Genomic DNA, 19,065 nt, shown 5'->3' with positions numbered 1-19,065 from the left:
GTCTGACAGTCCTTTTCTTTTTCTTTTCTTTTTTTAAACTTGTCATGTGATCAAGTCATTCCCAGACAGTCTAAATCCAGGCGTCTGTAACCTGCAGCTCTGGAGACACGTGTGGCCCTCTAGCGGGCGCCACAAATTACACCGAGACTACTAAAGTATCTCCCTCCATTTTTCACCCAAATCCCACATTCTTACTTGTATTTTTGCACAAGCGGCTCGATTGCACACCGCTCCCGTTGTGCACGGCGCAGAACTAGTGATGCCGCAGACGGAAAATAGTCAAGTTGAAGCGGAGCCTCGGACGGTAATCGTTTCACCTTGCCTCTTAAAGAGACAGGCACGCAGAATAAGCATTTAATTTTAGTGTTAGTCGTCATTTTATCTTATTTTATTCATTTTCAAAAGGACTAAAATAGGCTTCTTTTTTTTTTTTCTTTTTCTTTTTTTACTAAAATGACCAGAGAAAATGTGTTATTTTATTTTTTAAATGACCAAAATGGTTAAAACGTGTCAAAGTTGTCTAAAACAAATGGTGAAACCACTAAAATCAGGTAAAAAAAAGTTTTTTTAAAATACATGGAAATGGGAAACGGACTGGTAAAACGGCTAGAAGGGAGCGACGGGAGAGGGCCACGTCAGATCACGTTAAGGGTGACAGGACCTGCCTGGAGAGCAAGGTCTGGGGAGAGGGCGAACATCACGGGGGGGGGGGTGGAGGAGGTGGAGGGGGGGGATAAACAGTACCAGTCCAGATGAAACTGAGCGGAGCCACAATGTGTTTTGACGCCTAACGTTTTTATTTGCCGTTTTGCAGACGAAAACATCCACATAAATGACGGCAATCTCCACGTGGCGCCGTTTTTAGTGGCGCAAAATACAGTGGACCTGTTGCATTATGGGTGTTGACGCTAGTGCTTAGTTAGCTTCCATGGCGCGTCACCAGTTTCTCTGTTCAGTTGTGTTGGTTCTGCTACAACTAAGAAAAAGATGGATAGATATTGATATATATTGGTTTTGACCCTTATGTTTTACACCCTTGTTATAAGGGTTTTTTTTTTTTTTTGTCGAAACGACGCGTGAAAGCCGCTGGAAGCGGGACGTAGCGGCGGTTTTCTTCCATCGCAACAGCTGAGACCAGACTCCAGCCTCAGACAGTGTAGAAGCGTCTCTCTCTCTCTCTCTCTCTCTCTCTCTCTCGCTCTCTCTCTCTTTCCTCCGTCGCTGTCGTCATGCGGGAGGGCGAGAGACGGAGGGAGGCCGTGGCGAAGTGTTCAGATGTTAAAGTATGGCCTCAGACATTCGTCTTTGGACTGCGGGGGGACGCTTATGGGACGCACTGGGAGTCGTGTCCAAGCGCTGGAAGCCGGGACGTTTCCCTTTTTGGATAAAAGAGACGTTTACCCACCGTCGCCACTGTGAAGTCGCCATGAAAGCGAGTTGCCTCGTTGCTATCAGTCTAGCGTCACCGCCATGCCGTCAGGGGGGAGAAAACTACCCATAATGCAACACTTTAAAAAAAATTTTATATATATATATACATATATATTTCACTGTATTTTGCAACATTAAAATTTTCTCGTGTCATTTTTTTTATTATTTTAAGTTTAAATTTAAAGGGTATTATGGCACTTATTTTACCGGTTCCGCCCGCTTTGAGAGGAAACTGGTCTGAATGAAATTACGGTTCGATTCACGGAGGTGAAAACGAGTATTTGTGCTTTATTTCAATGAAGCTTTGCCGTTTCCCCTCGTTTTCTGCGACGCTGTGATCCCTGACAAGGGAGATGAAGATGAAAGGTTCGCAGGATAAAGGGAGGGAGGGGACAGAACTGGGCTTGACGATCCGTTTTTTGTTTTTTTTTTCTAAATTAGCCTGCAGCTGCCTGGTGATAATGACCCCACCACCACCACCCCCCCCCCCCCCCCCCCCCCGCTAATCTTGTTTAAAGAGCAACATTATTATTCCACCTTTACACACGCTTGATGAAACTATAGGTAGCTGCGTGTCGAACCCATCTGCCGGACCCCCATAAGACCATTTATGGTTGCCACGGTAACAACCTCCTTATCGGTGGAGAGAGAGGGGGGGGTATGAAAGGGTGTGTTCAACCTGTTTTCTCCCCCATAATTTAGAGCAGCAGATCTGACATGTACGTTCAATTTTCACGTGCGTTTTCTCCGCTTGAGCTGCTTTTCATGCCAGGAATCTACAGAAGGTGTGCACACGAGGTGATTCTAATTCAATTTTGCACAACCGGTGGCATACGTGAAGACAAAGGGCATGACTCGTGAGCTGGCACGCGTCTCCCTCTGCTGGCCGATTTGTGAACTGCACCATTCGGGTGGGATGATATTCAGCGCTCATCTAATCGTTCCCTTTTCTTTTTCTCCCCGGCAGACACGACCCGTCCCCCTCCCTGGTTTCTCTGTTTCCCAGCATGGCAGACGGTCGGCAGCCGGAGGAGCGCTGGAGCGAGAACGGCCAGGAGAACGGCCAGAACGGGTACTCCACCTACAGCTCGGCGTACCGGGAGAACGGGTACCACGGCGGGGCGGCCGCGCACCCCGGAACGACAGGTGGGACACGTGGCGGGTGTGCGAGGGAGCGTCAATGGCGAGGTCTGGTGGTGGTTGACCGATTAGTTCCCCGCGGTGACTCTGGGGAGGCGGGGGGGGGGGGGGGGGTGTTTACATGCCGACGTTCTGAAAACGTTGTAGTTTGCATGCCGGGCCACGGGTTGGCGCTGTTCAATGTGAGTAAAGAACAATACGTTGTAAGCGTCAACAATGGGAGAACACAGACATTCATATGGACAGGCGACCAAGCTGGGTTGTTATTACGGTGACTGTTAACTATATAACGCAACTTTCTGAAAACGCTTGGGTCCAGTTTCCATGGAAACGGGTGGGGGTGGGGGTGGGGGGGGGTAAAAAATGCAACTTTTCGGAAAACACTCCAATTGTCCCCTAGGAAATGAGAGGAAATAGGCAATTTTTTTAAAAACGCCCAACTCCGTCTCCATAGAAACCGGGTAGAGGTGGAACACAACTTTCTGAAAACACTCAATCGCCATGGAAACAGGGGAAAATGCAACTTTTTGAAAATGCTTCATTCCCGTGGCCATAGTAACTACTTCTTCTGCGGTGTCACGACTCCCAGTCCATATTCGCCCGGGACTTGGTACTTTTATTTTGACAGTCACCGTGATAGCAATGTAACTTGATCGTCTGTCCACTAGAATGTTTGGTTTCTATACAAAAAAACAAACGGCGCCAACTCGTGGCCTGGCATGCGAACTGCATCGTTATCAGCGAAGCTTTTCCAAAACGAAAAACAGAAAGACGACGCGCTTTCACTTGAAACGTTGTCATGCCAACGGGCCCCTATGACAACGGCGTAACATCAGTCGGTTCTGACCTGGTGTGTAAGAGTGGGCGTGTCCACTGTTGTTCGAAAGATCTATAATAGAGAGAAGAAGAAGAAAAAAAAATCAAAATGCACCCATTTCCTTCCTCCCATCCATGTCCCGTCTCCCCCGTGTCTCCCCCTCTCTCTCTCTCTCTCTCTCGCTCTCTCTCTCTCTCTCTCTCTCTCTCTCTCTCTCTCTCTCTCTCTCCCTCCTTTAGCAGTGGATGACTCAGCCAATTTGCCTCCCTCCCCTCCCCCCTCTCCATCCGCTGAGCAGATTGGGCCCGTGGCACAAGGTACACACACTTAAAACACGACGACGGTGTGAATGATAGTGGTGGGGGTGGGGGTGGGCATGGGGTTGGGTGGGGGGGGGTAAATGAAATAAAGAACTTACGGCAGCCTCGCCTCCTCTTTCTCCTTATGGTTGGATCACATGATGACCTGTGCATGCCCAGAGGTTCTCACCTCTATTTTGCTTCCTAACATAAATTGTGTAAAGGAAAAAGACACACGGCCCATAAACCTGCCACCGGAGCCCTTCCTCTCCATTATCAGCACCTCCTCTCATTCGGTTTAAATCACTTCTTTCTGTCGTCTGTCGACTCATCTTGATGTCCGCGTGTAATCACCGAAGTGTAGAATCATTTGGTTCAGGGGTGTCCAACAGATTTCAGTTCATTTCGAGTGGGCTGGACCGGTAAAATAGTGAAATGACCATTAAACTAAAGTAAGGTTGAACGTTTTCCTTGATTTTCCTCCATTTTGAATATTGGATCCTAGGAGCTCCATTCAGAATCTGCTGTGTCTTGTGTGAGCTGGACTGGCTCCGCCCACACACGCCCATCTATGGGAAGAGGAGGAAGTACTTCGTCTCGTGGCGCCTTGTGCCAGAGCAGAGCTGCTTAATTGTGGGAGGAGTCAAAGGGAGGAGCCTACTTTGATTGGGATTGGCTAAACCCCCTGATGACACTATATAGGGTTTGATTCCTGATTGGCTGGTTGGAGCAACACACTTTTTAAAAACTGACACAAGCCGGGGAGAGAGAGGACAGACTGTCTTCACTTCTGGGACGTCAGTCCAGGTATGGGGACGATTATTAATGCTATTATTTTTCACAATATGACCCCTTTAATAGTACAAAATACAGTGGAATGTCCCAAAAAACTGTTGCATTCTGGGTGTTTTTACAAACAGCAGGGCTTTGAGGGTAAACATTGCAAACTAGCCGCTATTACAAAGCCGCGCTATTTGTAAAAACGCCCATAATGCAACAGTTGTTTGGGACATTCCACTGTACTGCACCATTGAAATTGTCGTTTTCAGTTGCAATTGTTTGACTTTGTGCAAACATTGACATTTTCATCCTCTGCGTAAAGGAAAAGTTTAAATTAAGGATTATCATGACTATGATTTCACCGGTCCAGCCCACTCAAGACCTTAGGCTGAACTAAAATGTGTTTGACACGTCTGAGCTCCAGCAACACGGTCCAGAACTTGTTTCATCTCCATCTTGTAACCCATGTGAACCCTCTTCCTCCATATCTCATCCGTGTGTCTCCCGTCCCCGCCTAAAGACAAGATAGAGGTGGAGGAGGAGGAGGAGGAGGAGGAGGCTCCAGAGGACCCAGTGGCTCATGAGGACCCAGTGGCTCATGAGCAGCCAGGAGAGTCGCTCCTAGAGCAGACAGATTATCTAACAGAGCCCCAGGCTTTGGGCTGCCAGCAGGCCCAGACACCTGAGGCCCTTAATGGAGGAAGCCATCAATCACTAAGAGGTGTGTGTGTGTGTGTGTGTGTGTGCTTGAGAGTGTGTGTGTGTGTTTGTGTGTGTGTGTGTGACTGGCCTTTCTCTGCATGATCCTTTTGTGGTACAACAACAAATTGTATTGCAACTCTCTTTGGCTTCTGCTGCCGACCTTCCTGCAGCTTTGTCGCTCTGAAATCCTTCAGCTTTTCCTTTTTCTTTTCTTTTCATTTTTCTTTTTTTTGGCTTCAAGTACCTGAAAGTGTGCAAAACGAACCCGACTCAGCATTTTGTGCTTCCCTCATGCCAAAGACATAACCATTCGCTTCTCATCGGCGTGACATCCAAAACGCCCGATCAACCGCGTCGTAGGTCATTTCTTGCACTTTTTGTATTGCCAGCTACTTTGCAAATGCAAACGTCACCGTCTCAAACTGTCAAGTGTTGCTGGAGTCGGTTGTCTACTTTCTATGTTTGGGGGGGGGGGGGGGTTGCTGGGACGATGTGTGTAAAGAAGATGCCCCCCTCCCCCGATTGGGGGCTTCACAAATGTATTTTGTGTGTGTTAGACATCGGTTGTTTTCAGTTGTACCTGTTCTCATGTCATCACAAAGCAATGGTTAATTGTGTTCTCCTATTGTTACAAAAATCCCTTCAAACATCCACCGCTGGATCTCCATCCTAATCTCGGATTAATTCACTCGAGGCGCTCACTCCGTGACCCGTTCCCGTTGATGTAGATCAAGTGCATCCACCTTGCTTCATCACAAGGTTGCCAGATCCTCGTTAATCTCCGTGGCCCCTGCAATAGGAATGTAATCTGGTCGTGTGTGCCATGATTTCTCCTCATCTAACATCATGCAATTCATTCCTTCATTCCAGTTCTGCACGCTACCTTAAGACGCTGTGACCCCCCACCCCACCCCCCCCCGTGTGCTGTTGTGGCCTGCCACAAAATACACTGCGCTGTGTGTTTTGCTTGATGGGGGGGGGGGGGCTCCTGTATCTATGTGCGGGCAGCCTCGGCTTGGCTTTTTTTTTTTTTTTTGCGGATGCTGCAAGCTTTTTGAGCTGATGTGACTCGACGCAAAAGGTTGTACAGTATCCTTCGACCTCCCAGCCCAGCCAGAAGAGGGCGGCGGCGAGGCCGGAGAAGGCGAAAGCCACGGGGGAGAAGTCGCCTCGAATGAGCCGCCGCTTCCCACCGTGAAGGAGACGGAGCTCTTCGACACTTCCTCAGCTGAGCCAAGTGATCAGTCCAGAGAGGACGAAGGCGAAGGCGCCACGACGGCCCGCGCGCCTCCGGAGGAAACGTCATCGAACGTGGAGGTAGACAGTATGTTGAGACCTCAAATCAATGAGGAAAATAAGGAACAGGATAGTGGTGGCAAATTGCTTGAGGCGTCTTTGGACGATGTCCAGGAAGTGGGAAAGAGTCCAGAAACAATCGAGCCCTCGGGTACTTCCGTAGAACGCGAGACGGAAGGAGTAAAGACCTACTTCGAGACGTCCTCAAAAAGCAAGGAAGAGGAGGCGCCACGCGCGCAAAGCTATTATGAGCTTAGCTTAGCCGAGACAAGTGGAGTACAAGAAAAACGTGATGGAAAAGCCAAGACATCTTCCGGTAGAATCTCCGTCGAGCAAAGAAGTCTGTCCCTGAACGTCGCTGTGGGATCGACGGCAAAGGAAGATAAGGCAAAGGTGTTCTCAGGAAATTTATGTCCGATCAGTGGGAGCCTTGATGAATCGGAGATATACCCGCCAACATCCCCCGTGGAGAACCCTACCCCTGTTTTTCCCGGAGCTGTTCCGACGGTAGATATCACCCCCGGGGCAGAAGCACCTTCCCCGCCTGATCACCACATGTCTGGTTTTGAGGAATCGGGAAGTCTCTCTGAGATGTTGGACCTGGCTGGAGCGCTACCTCGTCTGTCTCTAGAGAGGAGGGAGATCGACCACCGGCGGAAATCGGTGCCCGCCAACGTCTCGCCGTTGGTGGGGAGTTCTTTGGCCAAGCTTACCTTAGCAGACCAAACTTCCATCGGCGTGGTGAGGGAAAGCCAGCTGGAGGAACTGGGCTACTGCGTCTTCAGTGAGTACTCTGGGCCGATGCCCTCTCCGGCCGACGTGCCAAGTCCCGGGGATTCTCCACACCTGCGTTTCCCTTCGGTGGAGGGTGAGGTGGAGGAGGATCCTAGAAAAGCACAAGAGGTTTATAAGGAAGTCATCCCGGAGATCTCTCCAAAACCGATCGTAGACAAGAAAGGTTCACCAGTCAAGAGTTCCCTGATTCTCGAAAGAGCCGTACCGAGCGGAATGAAACCAGATCGCCTTCGGATCCCGATGACGGGCTCGAAAGACCGACTGAGTGAATTCCGCTTGGAGACCGGCTTGCCCGGGGACCTAAAGATTCAAGCAATCCCAGAAGTAGATGTCGAAAAAGACCCCTCAAGAGAGGCCTCTCCCATCCCGCCGGACAGCTCATTTACTTTTAGCACAACAGAGACTGAAGGCATACTTCCCCTGACTCCCACCACGCCCAAGTCCCCAGACGCCGGTCCCTTAGAAACCCAAATCACAGTCGGGGAGACCAAGAAGGACGTTTTACCAGAAGACATTGCAGAAAGTGAAGCAGAAGGGCCGACGGACATTGAGGAGCAAATGTTGAGACCCGAGGATCTAAAGGGATCTGATGAAAGATGTGACGCACCTTCTATATTGTGTTTGGAAGAAAAGACACAAGGAGACGACAAACAGACCCAAATTGAGCGTCAGACTGGCGAAGACGTTGAAAAACCTCCCGATGTCCGGATCCTCCTCGGGGAGGGGACTTCACCCGAAGCCTCGACAAGGCCTCAACTTCCCTCCCCAGTCATCATCATACCTCAGGCACAAGCTGACGAAGAGGACGACGTCGAGATAGCCGAAGAGCCTCAAGAGGTGATGGAAGACGCCGGAGAACCGGGAGAGCGGAAGCTGCCGCAGGTGACCTTGACGGTCGGCGATCCCACGCTGGACGACGAAGATTGGAGCCACAGCGCTCAGAACAGCGACGACTGTGAACCCGCCACCGACAGTTCGCACTTGTCCCCGTGCTCGGATCACGAGGTGTTGCGACTAACGGAGGAACACGACAAAAGTGAAGACGACAACCCCCGAAGCAGAACCAAAGAACACGAAGGAGTCGAGGACTGTCCAGTCAGTCAAGGGGTCGAGGCTGAAGATGGCGGAAAGATGATCTTAAGGGATGAAGACATCGAGACCGGTGAGGAGGTGGACGACACTTCGGAAGTGCTCTGCCCGAGCACTCAGACACCCAACGATGAAACCTCTATGGACGTATCCGTCCTAAATACAGACAGTGGCTGGATGGAAACGCAAGGTACCGAGAAACTTTTGGTTAACGTGTAATGAATTCAATTGTTTTTCTTTTTTGTTTCTTTTAAACATGTGGCCTAGCCCTCATTTGATTCTTCTCCACTGCAGATGATGACAAAAGTCTCATGACCGAGCAAATTGAAGCCCTTCCTCAGACCCAGAGCTCTGTCAGCACACCTGTGGTGGTGGTGGACAAACCCGCTAAACGGGACCCGGGCAGAGGAAGGGGCCGTGCCGGGACCCCTGACTATAAAGTGTCCCGCAGGGTACCGAGCCAGCATCCGCCGAAAGACGAGACCAAGAGAAAGAGAGGTTCCGCGGACGCCTTGCCGAAGCAGAATGTCATGTCAATGCTGTGTACATTTCGCCCTGGTGTAATCCTGTCTCTCCTCTCTGCTGGTAGGCGCGAGGAGGGCTGACCAGAATAAGGGGTCAGCCCTCCAAAGTCGTTCTCCGTCTCGAAAGAGCGGAGCCAAAGCGGCGGCCAGGCATCCCAGGCCCGCTCTGCTTCACGGCCCCGCTAGACGCAAGGCCACAGGTGAACACTTTTCACCGGGGGACACGGCGCCATGAATAGAGAGAGGCAGGCGGGCGGCGCCCCCGATTAGAAAAGCCGGAAATTTAGCAGGGGGGGGGGGGGGGGATTTGTAAACGACACAGACGAGTCCAGGGGCTTCTACTCTCTATTGATGGCGTCTTGGAGGAAACACGCAGGTGCACTGTAGCTGGCAAACATCTTGTGCTTTATTTTTTGTTTTTTTTACTCATTCGTCCACAATATATAAACTACTTTCTGTGCTTTTGCTTCATATTCACGTGTTTTTTTCTTTCAGCTTTTTCGATGCATAACGTTTAACCGGTGACGATTCAAAGTCTGGTTTCTCTTTGAAGATTGCGTGGGTGTTTGACTAATCTCCTTCAAAATCTCTTTGGCCGTGGTTTCAGGCTTGACTTCTGTCTGTGCATGCGTCACGTTTGGAAAATGTCTTCCCCCTGCTGGTGTATGTGCGTCACTGCGGCGTGGACAACTTTTTTTTATTTTTTGATTTTTTGCCTTTTTTCAGGAATGGAGCACCATCAGCCTCTGAGCGTGGCCCACCAGTCCAGGGAGAGGACCACCGTAAGTATTGGGTACTTTGTAATTTGAAGCCAGCCTCGCTGCCATCATGCTTCCTTTTCTGCATGTCCGCATCTTTTTCTTTTCCTCTTTTCGTTGTCTTCAATCTGTCTTTGCATGCCAGTCTCATCAGAGAAGAAGTGTGAGTATTACTAATAGAAGATAAATTAAAAAAAAAAAAAATGCATGTTCCTCATTTTCGCTTTTCCACTCATCCTTCTTCTCGCACCTTCATCCCGCCGCCCCGCGTGCCCCCTCCCAGAGCCCCACAAGGGCCGTTCTGTTAAAGATGGCGGTGCAGCGTCAGGGCGCCGCTCGCCTGCCCCCCCGGCCCGGCTCCGCCTGCAGCCTTAAACGCAGCCCCCTTGTGGAGGCGGAGCTCTGCGAGGTCCGCCCCTCCTCCGCATGCTCCCGCCCGTCCCCTCTGACTAAGAAACGGGCGGAGAAGGTAAAGCCGGGGCGAGGCCGGGACCGCGCGCCAAGCTGATGTTGATGATGATGATGATGATGATGATGATGATGATGAGGTGTGATGTGGACTCTCTTGGTGCAGGAGAGAGCGTACCGCAGCCCGGAGAAGAGGTCGTCCCTCCCGAGGCCGGCCAAGTCCCTCACCCGCCACATCCCGGCCGCCGAGCAAGACGAGGCCCACATGCCGTCCAGGCCTACCTGTAAGAGGACGCGCACTCCGTCCAGAACTCCCCCCTTGCCTCTCCTCTTGATTCCCCTCCTTAGTCATGAGACTCTCCGTTCTTCCTCCCTCTCTAAGCCATCCGAACCGAATCCAGAGCGGACAGCCGGTCAGGGAGAGCCGCTAGTATGGCAGGTAGACCACCTGGCAGCTCCTCGCAGACCCATCAACATGTAGCCTCGGGTGTTTTGTGGTTTCCGAACCGCGGAATCTGTCGCGATTCTTCAAACTCACCTTGTCTTTATAGAATAGAGTGATAAAACTCATCACTTCATACCTCACTTTGGGTAACCTGCAGGTATCAGCGCCTCATTCGGCTCCTCTGTCATCGGCTCATTTAAAAGTTTGTGACTCTTGATCCTTCCCACCGGGATTCTTAAGTCTTCCAAAAAGAATCCATGAATGGTCCCGGAGTTTAGTCCTGCTCTAGTTTTTTGTGGTCGCTGCAGCAGAATCTTACTTTATATGACCATATCTGAAAATGTGTGGCAACTGTTAACCAGATATGACCAGATATCACTACATATGACCATATGTGACATCATATATGATCACACCTGACCGTATAGGACCAAAAAGTACCATAAGTTACTATATATGATAATGTATGATCATATATGATCACATGACCCAAGCTTCTTTTTAATGTGTGCACACGAAGTGGATTAGTAATAAAATGTATTATTATTATTATAATGCATATATGACCATATATGGACATATCTGACCGTATATTAATATGTATGACCATATATGATCATCATCATCATCATTTCCTGTCCCAATGTGTCGTGTGTCCATTTATTTTTGATAAAGCGTCTCATTCCCTCCAGGTACAGACTCGGCTCGCTCGCGGTCGGTCCGCAGCGGCACCTCCACCCCGGGCTCCACCGCCGTCACGCCCGGCACGCCCCCGAGCTACGCCTGCCGCACCCCCGGCTCGCGCACGCCGGGCAGCCACACGCCCAAGTCCTTCAGCGTCCTGCAGGAGAAGAAGGTGGCGGTGATCCGGACCCCGCCCAAGTCGCCGTCCTCCGTCCAGAGGCAGCTGAAGGTGCTCAATCAGCCGCTGCCCGACCTGAAGAATGTGAAGTCCAAGATCAACTCCACCACCAACCTGAAGCACCAGCCCAAAGGCGGACAGGTGAACGGCAGAGATTCAGACCCAAACAAAAAACGAAATGGGCGTCACTTAACAATTTAACGAGCGAATACTTAAGATAAATATCCAATAAAATAGAAAAAAACCCCGATTGATTTAAGAAAATAATCATTTAAATGACATGTAGTACTAAAAAATGGCCACATGATGGCAGCATTTGACAATAGAAAAGTTGCAATTAGATTACCTCATGAATTGAATCAGTACTGATATTCGTATCATAGTCAGCATCTGGATGTGTATATAATATTTGGTATTGTTTCAGGTACTGGATTTTCATACACATGATATCTGAAACAAAAGCGCAGAAGCAGCAAAAGAAGTCAAATCTAAAGACAAAAAAGACGTCACTGCTCCCTCTGTGTGTGTGTGAGAGTTTAATCTCATCACCGAGGCGACCCCTCATTAACCCCGCTGACACACCGAGGAGGAGGAAGAGGAGGAAGGTGATTCGGCTCTCCTCTCCTTCCTCCTCCAGCAGGGCAGGAAGTTCTGCCTCACATCGGGGGTATTTCACATGTAACGTGACCTTTAAAGGTCCATTTCCTATTTTTGCGTTTTACTTCTGTAAAAAGCATTTTAGGTCGACTTAATTAAAGATTTTATCGAATTGCTCCTGAAGTTAGTCCAAAAAAATCTATTGTTGCTAAAATCTATAATGCCGAGAAAGATTATTCATATTGATATTAATATTAACAGATTAGTACTTCTGGACGTGTTTTCTTGGTTGTGTTACGTGTTAAATAAAAGTTTTTGTGTCACCAGAAATGCGACTCGTCGCATAAATTAGAATATTAACAAACAAATTTATTTTCTAAAATGTTTTGAATATTTGACCATTCTTAAATATTAGTATTTGTAGAAGAATTATTCTTACTTAATAAAAATTTATTTCGATTGTTTAGAAACTATAATGATACCGCCAATAATGAATAAACGTTCATCAACAGTTAAGTTAAATACAAAATATTTATTAATAAAACATTTCTACTACCAATAATAATTAAGGTTTAATAGTTTATAATTAGTACAGTAAATATTGTATATAATAGATACAATAAACTAAAAATAGATATTGAGAATCCCAATAATAACAGAAACATGATGAAAATCTGTTATTTTGACAGTCTTATAATCCCAAAAATTTTTTAAGTATCTTGATTTATAGATTAAGATTGTAAAGAATAAAACAAAGTTATTGTGTGAAAAGTTTTAAGTAATAAATGATTTTTTTTTTTAATGCAAATGTGAAGTTGATTCATGTCGATTAAGAATATTTTCATCCCATTTTTTGTACGTTAACGAGTGAAGTGTGTGTGTGTGTGTGTGTGTGTGTGTGTGTGTGTGTGTGTGTGTGTGTGTGTGTGTGTGTGTGTGTGTGTGTGTGTGTGTGTGTGTTATCCCTTCCCTCACTCTCCTATTCTCTCCTTTTGACCTCCCAAACGACATTCAATTGTTACGATCAACACAGTTGGATTACATCTCTCATTTTGTAATTCCATGCAGATTATACCAATAATCCAGGAACGTAGATCAAATATCACATTGTGATTTTTTATTTTTTATTTTTTTATTTTTTTTCCTTCACTCCTATCCTTTATTTGGGCCGTTTTACTGGCGTCCCCGAAATCCGAATTTCTCTTCCCCAAATCCCGCGTGGCGACTGCACATGCATTTAATCCCACGTCGCGGCACGTATAGTCTCTCTTTATTACCATCATTTGATTTTAGGTTCAGATTTTAAACGAGAAGCTGGACTTCGGTCATGTTCAGTCAAAGTGCGGCTCCAAGGATAATCTGAAGCACCAAGGGAGGCAATGTATGTAAACTGGGATTAGGTGTCTTATTTTTATTTTTTTTTATGCTGATAAAGTCCGAAACTAGAAGGTCCGTCTCTAAAATTCGGGTTTTGTCTAATAAAAAAAGTCCTGTCGCCTCCAGGTCATGATCCCGAGCGTTAAGCTGGATTTCAGCCACGTCCAGGCGAAATGTGGCTCGCTGGATAAAATCCAGCACATGGCCGGCGGGGGAAACGTGAGTGACGCCGCGCGGGAAATTCTTTAATATTTTAAGTTCAATTCTGCTCAAACAGACGTGATTTCACCTTTTTTCTTCTTCTTCTTCTTCTTTCCTCCGCAGATTCAAATTCAGACCAAGAAAATCGACCTGAGTCACGTGACGGCAAAGTGCGGCTCCATGTCCAACATCCGCCACAGACCAGGTAGGAGCCGTCGCCCGGACCGCTCCCTCTCTACGAGTGTCTCGACACGACCCAGCGGTTCACTATGAGAGAACGCAAACGAGGTACTCGGTGGAGAACCCGCGCTGGCGTTCTCATGCGGTTCTTCCTTGTTTTCCCAGGCGGAGGTCAGGTACGCATCGAGAACGTGAAGCTGGACTTTAAGGACAAGGCTCAGGCCAAGATCGGCTCCCTGGACAACACCAGCCACACCCCCGGCGGCGGAAACATCATGGTAACGGCCGAAACGAAGGGTCGGGGTAGAAACGTAGGGACGCACTCTCTTACCGATACCAGTACCAGCCTTTAGCTACTTGCTGATACCGAGTACCGATACCAGTACCAGCCTTTAGCTACTTGCTGATACCGAGTACCGATACCAGTACCAGCCTTTAGCTACTTGCTGATACCGAGTACCGATACCAGTACCAGCCTTTAGCTACTTGCCGACACCAAGTACCGATGCGAGTGCTGGCCTTTGGGTACTTGCCGGTACCATGTACCGATGTGAGTACTGCCCGTTGATACCGAGTACTGATACGATTACAGACCTTTAACTACTTGCCGATACAAATGCCAATACAAGTACTAGCTTTCAGCTGCTTGCCGATAGCAAGTACTGATATGAGTACTAATCTTGGCTACTTGTCGATACCAAGTACCGATATCAGTACTAACGTTTAGCTACTTGCCGATACCAAGTACCGATATGAGTGCTAACCTTTAGCTACTTGCTGATACCGAGTACCGATACCAGTACTTGCCAATACCGAGTACCGATACCAGTACTAACCTTTAGCATCTTGCCGATACTGAGTACCAATATGAGTACTGGCCTTTAGCTACTTGCTGATACCAAATACCGATATGGGTACTGCCCTTTGATTTCGAGTACCGATACGATTACAGACCTTTAGCTACTTGCTGATACAAATATCGATACAAGTACTAGATTTCAGCTACTTGCACGATACCAAGTACCGATACAAGCACTGACCTTTAGCTACTTGCTGATACTGAGCACTGACACAAGTACCGACCTTTAGCTACTTGGCGATACCGAGTACCTTTACAAGTACTATTAAACACCATTAAGTACCTTCACAAGCCTTCTAAGGCTGAGAACGGAACATTCTGGCGAGACAACCAGGCTCAGAACGTGTGCAACTTTTTATTGCCAAGATCACGACAAGCATGAGCAGCAATCCCGTGAAAAGGTTGAGCAACGGTAGAGCCGACACAAAAATGACTTAATGAGCAAATCTGCATCTTGGCCAAAAGTTGATCCCACGTGGAAAGTGGAAGTTCTACCACTGGACTCTCCGCCTAATTTAGTTTACCTCCAGTACCTCCAAAATAAAAGTTCAAACTGGAACGCCGATAAATAGTCGTTTTGAGTCTTAAACGTTCGCTCCAGTTGCCATTTGTCAACAGGGAAATATTGTCGATATTCTTGAAGACATAAAAGCATAGTCCGCCCGCAATCCTTCCCGGTGACAGCAGGTGGGGCACTATTGACCAGGCGCCCCCTGGTTGTTGGCGCGTGACGTCACGTAACGATGGCGGGATTCGAGCGTGGCGCTGATTGAGACCGTGCTCCCACCAGATCGAGAGCCACAAGCTGACCTTCCGGGAATCGGCCAAAGCCCGGGTGGACCACGGGGCGGAGATCGTCGTCACCCACTCCCCCGGCGTGGAGACGGGCGGCACCTCCCCCCGCCTGTCCTCCGCCGGCAGCATCAACCTGCTGGATTCGCCGCAGCTCTCCACGCTGGCCCAGGACGTCACCGCCGCGCTGGCCAAGCAGGGTTTATGAGCTGTGACGCCCCTCCCCCGCCCCTCCCTTTCCCCCCCCCTGCCCCCACCCACACACACACACTCCACACACTCTCCTCCTTAACAGGTTGTAGTTGATCGACCGTCTTCGTCCATCAGCCGTCCTTTTTTTTTATTACGTTTTGTTGTAGAGCGGTTGAATGCTGAAGGTTTTACGATTGTAAAGGGATTTTTGTTATTATTTTATTTTTAGCCACATTCCACGAGTATGGGGAAACTATTTAAACTCGTCCATTCAAAATGTCTAAAGGTACTGAATGCAGGACTAGAGCTACGGGACGGTAAACGCGCGTCTCGGAGACGTGCGAGAGACTTAAGCCCCCCCCCCCCCGTTCGCGCGACGAGTGAAAACGCATCGTTTTCAGACAGGTTTGGCCTTCACGCGGCGACGTTTTCAAAACGATGTCCGTTCCACGGTAACGGCGTCGTGGGCATGCCAGGCCATGAGGTGGCACTGTTGTTTGTTTTTGTGATGAAACCGCACACACGTGTGCATAGAACAATAAGCTAGTAAGAAAAAAGAAAATGGAAAAGACTTTCAAAAAGTGACAATTCCCCCCCCCTCCCCCGTTTCCATGGAAACAGACTAGGCATTCTCGACAGGTTCCATCTCGGGAGCCGTTTTCAGAAAGTTGCAATTCCCCCCGTTTACGCAGCAACAGAGCTGGAACATTATTCCAAAAGTTACGTTTCTCTCCGTTTCCGTGGAGACGGAACGGAGCGTTGTCAGAAAAGCTGCGTTTCCCCCTTGGAGAAAGAGTGGGTGCGTTTTCGAAAGTTGCGTTTTCCCCTTGGAGAAAGAGTGGGTGCGTTTTCGAAAAGTTGCGTTTTCCCCTTGGAGAAAGAGTGGGTGCGTTTTCGAAAAGTTGCGTTTTCCCCTTGGAGAAAGAGTGGGTGCGTTTTCGAAAAGTTGCGTTTCCCCCTTGGAGAAAGAGTGGGTGCGTTTTCGAAAAGTTGCGTTTTCCCTCCGTGTCCACAGAGTTTGACTCCTTTTCCAAATATGTCTTGATTTCTACCCCATTCCGCGGAAATGGGGTCGGAGCGTTTCTGAAAAGTTCCGCTTTGAGAGCGCTTTTCAAGAAGTTGCGTTGTCCCCCGTTTGTATGGCAACAGAGTTGGCGCATTTTCAAAAAGGTACGTTTCCCTCTGTTTTCACGAAGTTGGATCATTTTCATAACGTTTTTTTTTTTTTTCCCACCGCCTTCCGTTTCCAGGGAAACAGGGTTAGGGCGTTTTCAAAAAAGCGAAACCCCCCCCCCCCCCCCCCCCCGGTTTCCATGGAAACCGTGTAAAAGTGTTTTGGAAAATATCCAAAAAGTTGCATTTTCTGCTCTGCCGTTTCCACGGCGGTAGAGTCGAAAAGTTTTCCCCGGTTTCCACGGCGATGGAGTCGGAGCAATTTCTAATAGTCCCACCTTAGGAGGAAGGGGGGGGACATTTCCAAAACATTGTCGACGGGACCTAAAATTCCCGAATGAGCACGTCTGCCAAGTCGCCGCTTGTTTTTTTTCGTCGTCGTCGTCGTTGGTTTGTGGGATTACGGTGGGACGACTGCGTTCCCTTTCTATCGCTGTCGTGGCTCCGGTTTTGTTCCGCTCCCCCCCGCGGCTGCTCCGGCTCTTTAAAAGCTTCTTTTATTTTATTTCTTCTTTTTTTTTTTTTTTGAAACGTAGCAAACCGTCGCCGAAACTCTCCTGATAGATCCTCCTTTACGTCCGCGACAATGCTGTTATGCTGGCATGGCAAATATAGAAATTAGATCTATTAGGAGCGATTTTTTTTTTTAGGGGGGGGGGGGGGGGGGGGGGGGGGGGTTTCTTCTTCCAGGCCAGGGTGCATTCTACTGTGGGGACCCCCCCTCCTTTCCCCCCCCTCCCCCGCCTCTATCCTTGTGTTTGAATGGATTTTCTGTGTAAAGTGTGACAACATTCCGTACGAGCGAACAGGGGAACGGAAGAGAAGGTTGGGAAGCGACCCACAGCTGTTAGAGTTCGCCGAATGTGAAGAGAGAAAACAAAATAAAAGATAAAGGAAAAACTCCCCATTGTGACCCCCGTCCCCCCCCCCCCCCCTCTCTTCGGTGTTTTATCTGTGCCTCCTCTGTTCCTCCCTCCTTCCCATTCTGCCTGTGTAAGTGTATTTGAAAAAAAAAAAAAAAAAAACGACAACAAAAAAAAAAAAAAAAAAAAAAAAACCCCGACCATGTAGATGTGTGCACACTTTCAGATGTTTGAGACGACAAATGCTCCTACAGGATGACGACGACACCAATAAAGAACATAAAAACTGATCTTCTCGTCGCCGTAATTTCTCCTCCCGCTGCCGATCCGGGACGGCGCGTCTTGGGTTTCGAGGGTTCAGGGCGGGGAAACGGCAGATAATCTCAAATTAAACGCGCCAAAGGAACATTTCCGCCTCTTGGATGAGGCTCGACTATGAGTATTAACTAAACTCTCCTTTTTAATGCATATTTAATATATATATATGTGGTCTAATCTGATTGGTTTGATTAGAAATTGAGGGATTAATTTCCTCTATTCGAACAGTTTTTGACTGGGTTAAACATGTTGGATTATTTCCTTCTTAGATTACTTGAGTGTTTCTATTCTGTTCTATTATGATTGACTTGCATTTCAAAAAAGTAATATTAATTACCTCGTTTTCAATAGCTTTCCCTGGATTACATTCAATCATGTTAAAGTATTTCCTCTGGGATTAATAGAGTATTCTCAAAGCTGTTTATCCGATTGTTTTGCTGAAAAACAAAGTCAAATAAAGGGATTAATTCCCTCTTTTTGAATATTTTTGACGGGATTAAACCCAAAGAATGTTAAAGATTTTCCTTCTGACTATCGTGATTGTTTGGCTTTATAAGACAAATCTTCTTTCTTTACTGGATTAAATCCAAACATGCTCTGAAATCTAGACAAACTGCTTTCAACTTATATGAATTCGACCGTAACAGGTTGTTTCTGTATATATTATTACTACAAATGCAACCAAGTTGGATGTCGAACGTTTAAAATGTGACAGAAAAGAAAGAAAAACGTGGATTTATAATGCGAAACGAGGATTTAGGGTCTAATGTTTTATTTTCAAAAAAATAATTTGGTGGGGGGGGGGGGGGGTTTGGTAGTGGTGGTGGTGGTCTCGTCTGGATTACCTGTTGATGTGTTGAATAAAAACGGGATTATCCCAAAACGCGGTTGACACAGGGGATGTGTTGCCTCCAGAGGTTTCTTTAGGGTTTTTTTTTTTTTTTAACATCTGGCTCGTGCGCGCACTGCGTCTTTAAGCCAATAAATTAGCGCGCCGATCAGCTGTCGCTGTCCGGTGAGGGAGGTGCTGAAATCAGAGCGCGTTCCCCACCTCCTCATCCTCTCTCTCTCTCACACACACACACACACACACACAAAATCACACACACACACACACACACACGCGCGCGCTCCTTCTCCGACTCTTGCAGCCATTTTACGCAGGAT

At 48.0% G+C, this 19,065-nt stretch overlaps 1 protein-coding gene across 1 annotated transcript in view; it reads left to right on the top strand.

Moving 5' to 3' along the window:
* Positions 1-16,097, top strand: part of LOC308127605 (microtubule-associated protein 2-like) — a 51,837-nt gene extending 35,740 nt beyond the window's left edge. The window contains 16 exon segments of the mRNA XM_080492738.1: positions 2,399-2,577; positions 3,631-3,705; positions 4,988-5,188; positions 6,260-8,539; positions 8,644-8,847; positions 8,939-9,073; positions 9,600-9,655; positions 10,206-10,323; positions 10,422-10,478; positions 11,177-11,487; positions 13,237-13,310; positions 13,312-13,324; positions 13,447-13,539; positions 13,645-13,726; positions 13,867-13,979; positions 15,351-16,097. Of these exon segments, the coding sequence (XP_080348864.1) occupies positions 2,439-2,577; positions 3,631-3,705; positions 4,988-5,188; positions 6,260-8,539; positions 8,644-8,847; positions 8,939-9,073; positions 9,600-9,655; positions 10,206-10,323; positions 10,422-10,478; positions 11,177-11,487; positions 13,237-13,310; positions 13,312-13,324; positions 13,447-13,539; positions 13,645-13,726; positions 13,867-13,979; positions 15,351-15,560 (4,161 nt within the window). The 5' untranslated portion in view covers positions 2,399-2,438 and the 3' untranslated portion in view covers positions 15,561-16,097.
* The last annotated feature ends 2,968 nt before the right edge of the window (positions 16,098-19,065 follow it).

The sequence above is a fragment of the Lipophrys pholis genome, assembly GCF_963383615.2.
Source record: "Lipophrys pholis genome assembly, chromosome: 23".
In the NCBI taxonomy this organism is placed as follows: Eukaryota; Metazoa; Chordata; class Actinopteri; order Blenniiformes; family Blenniidae; genus Lipophrys; species Lipophrys pholis.
This window is presented reverse-complemented; position numbering and strand designations above follow the sequence as displayed.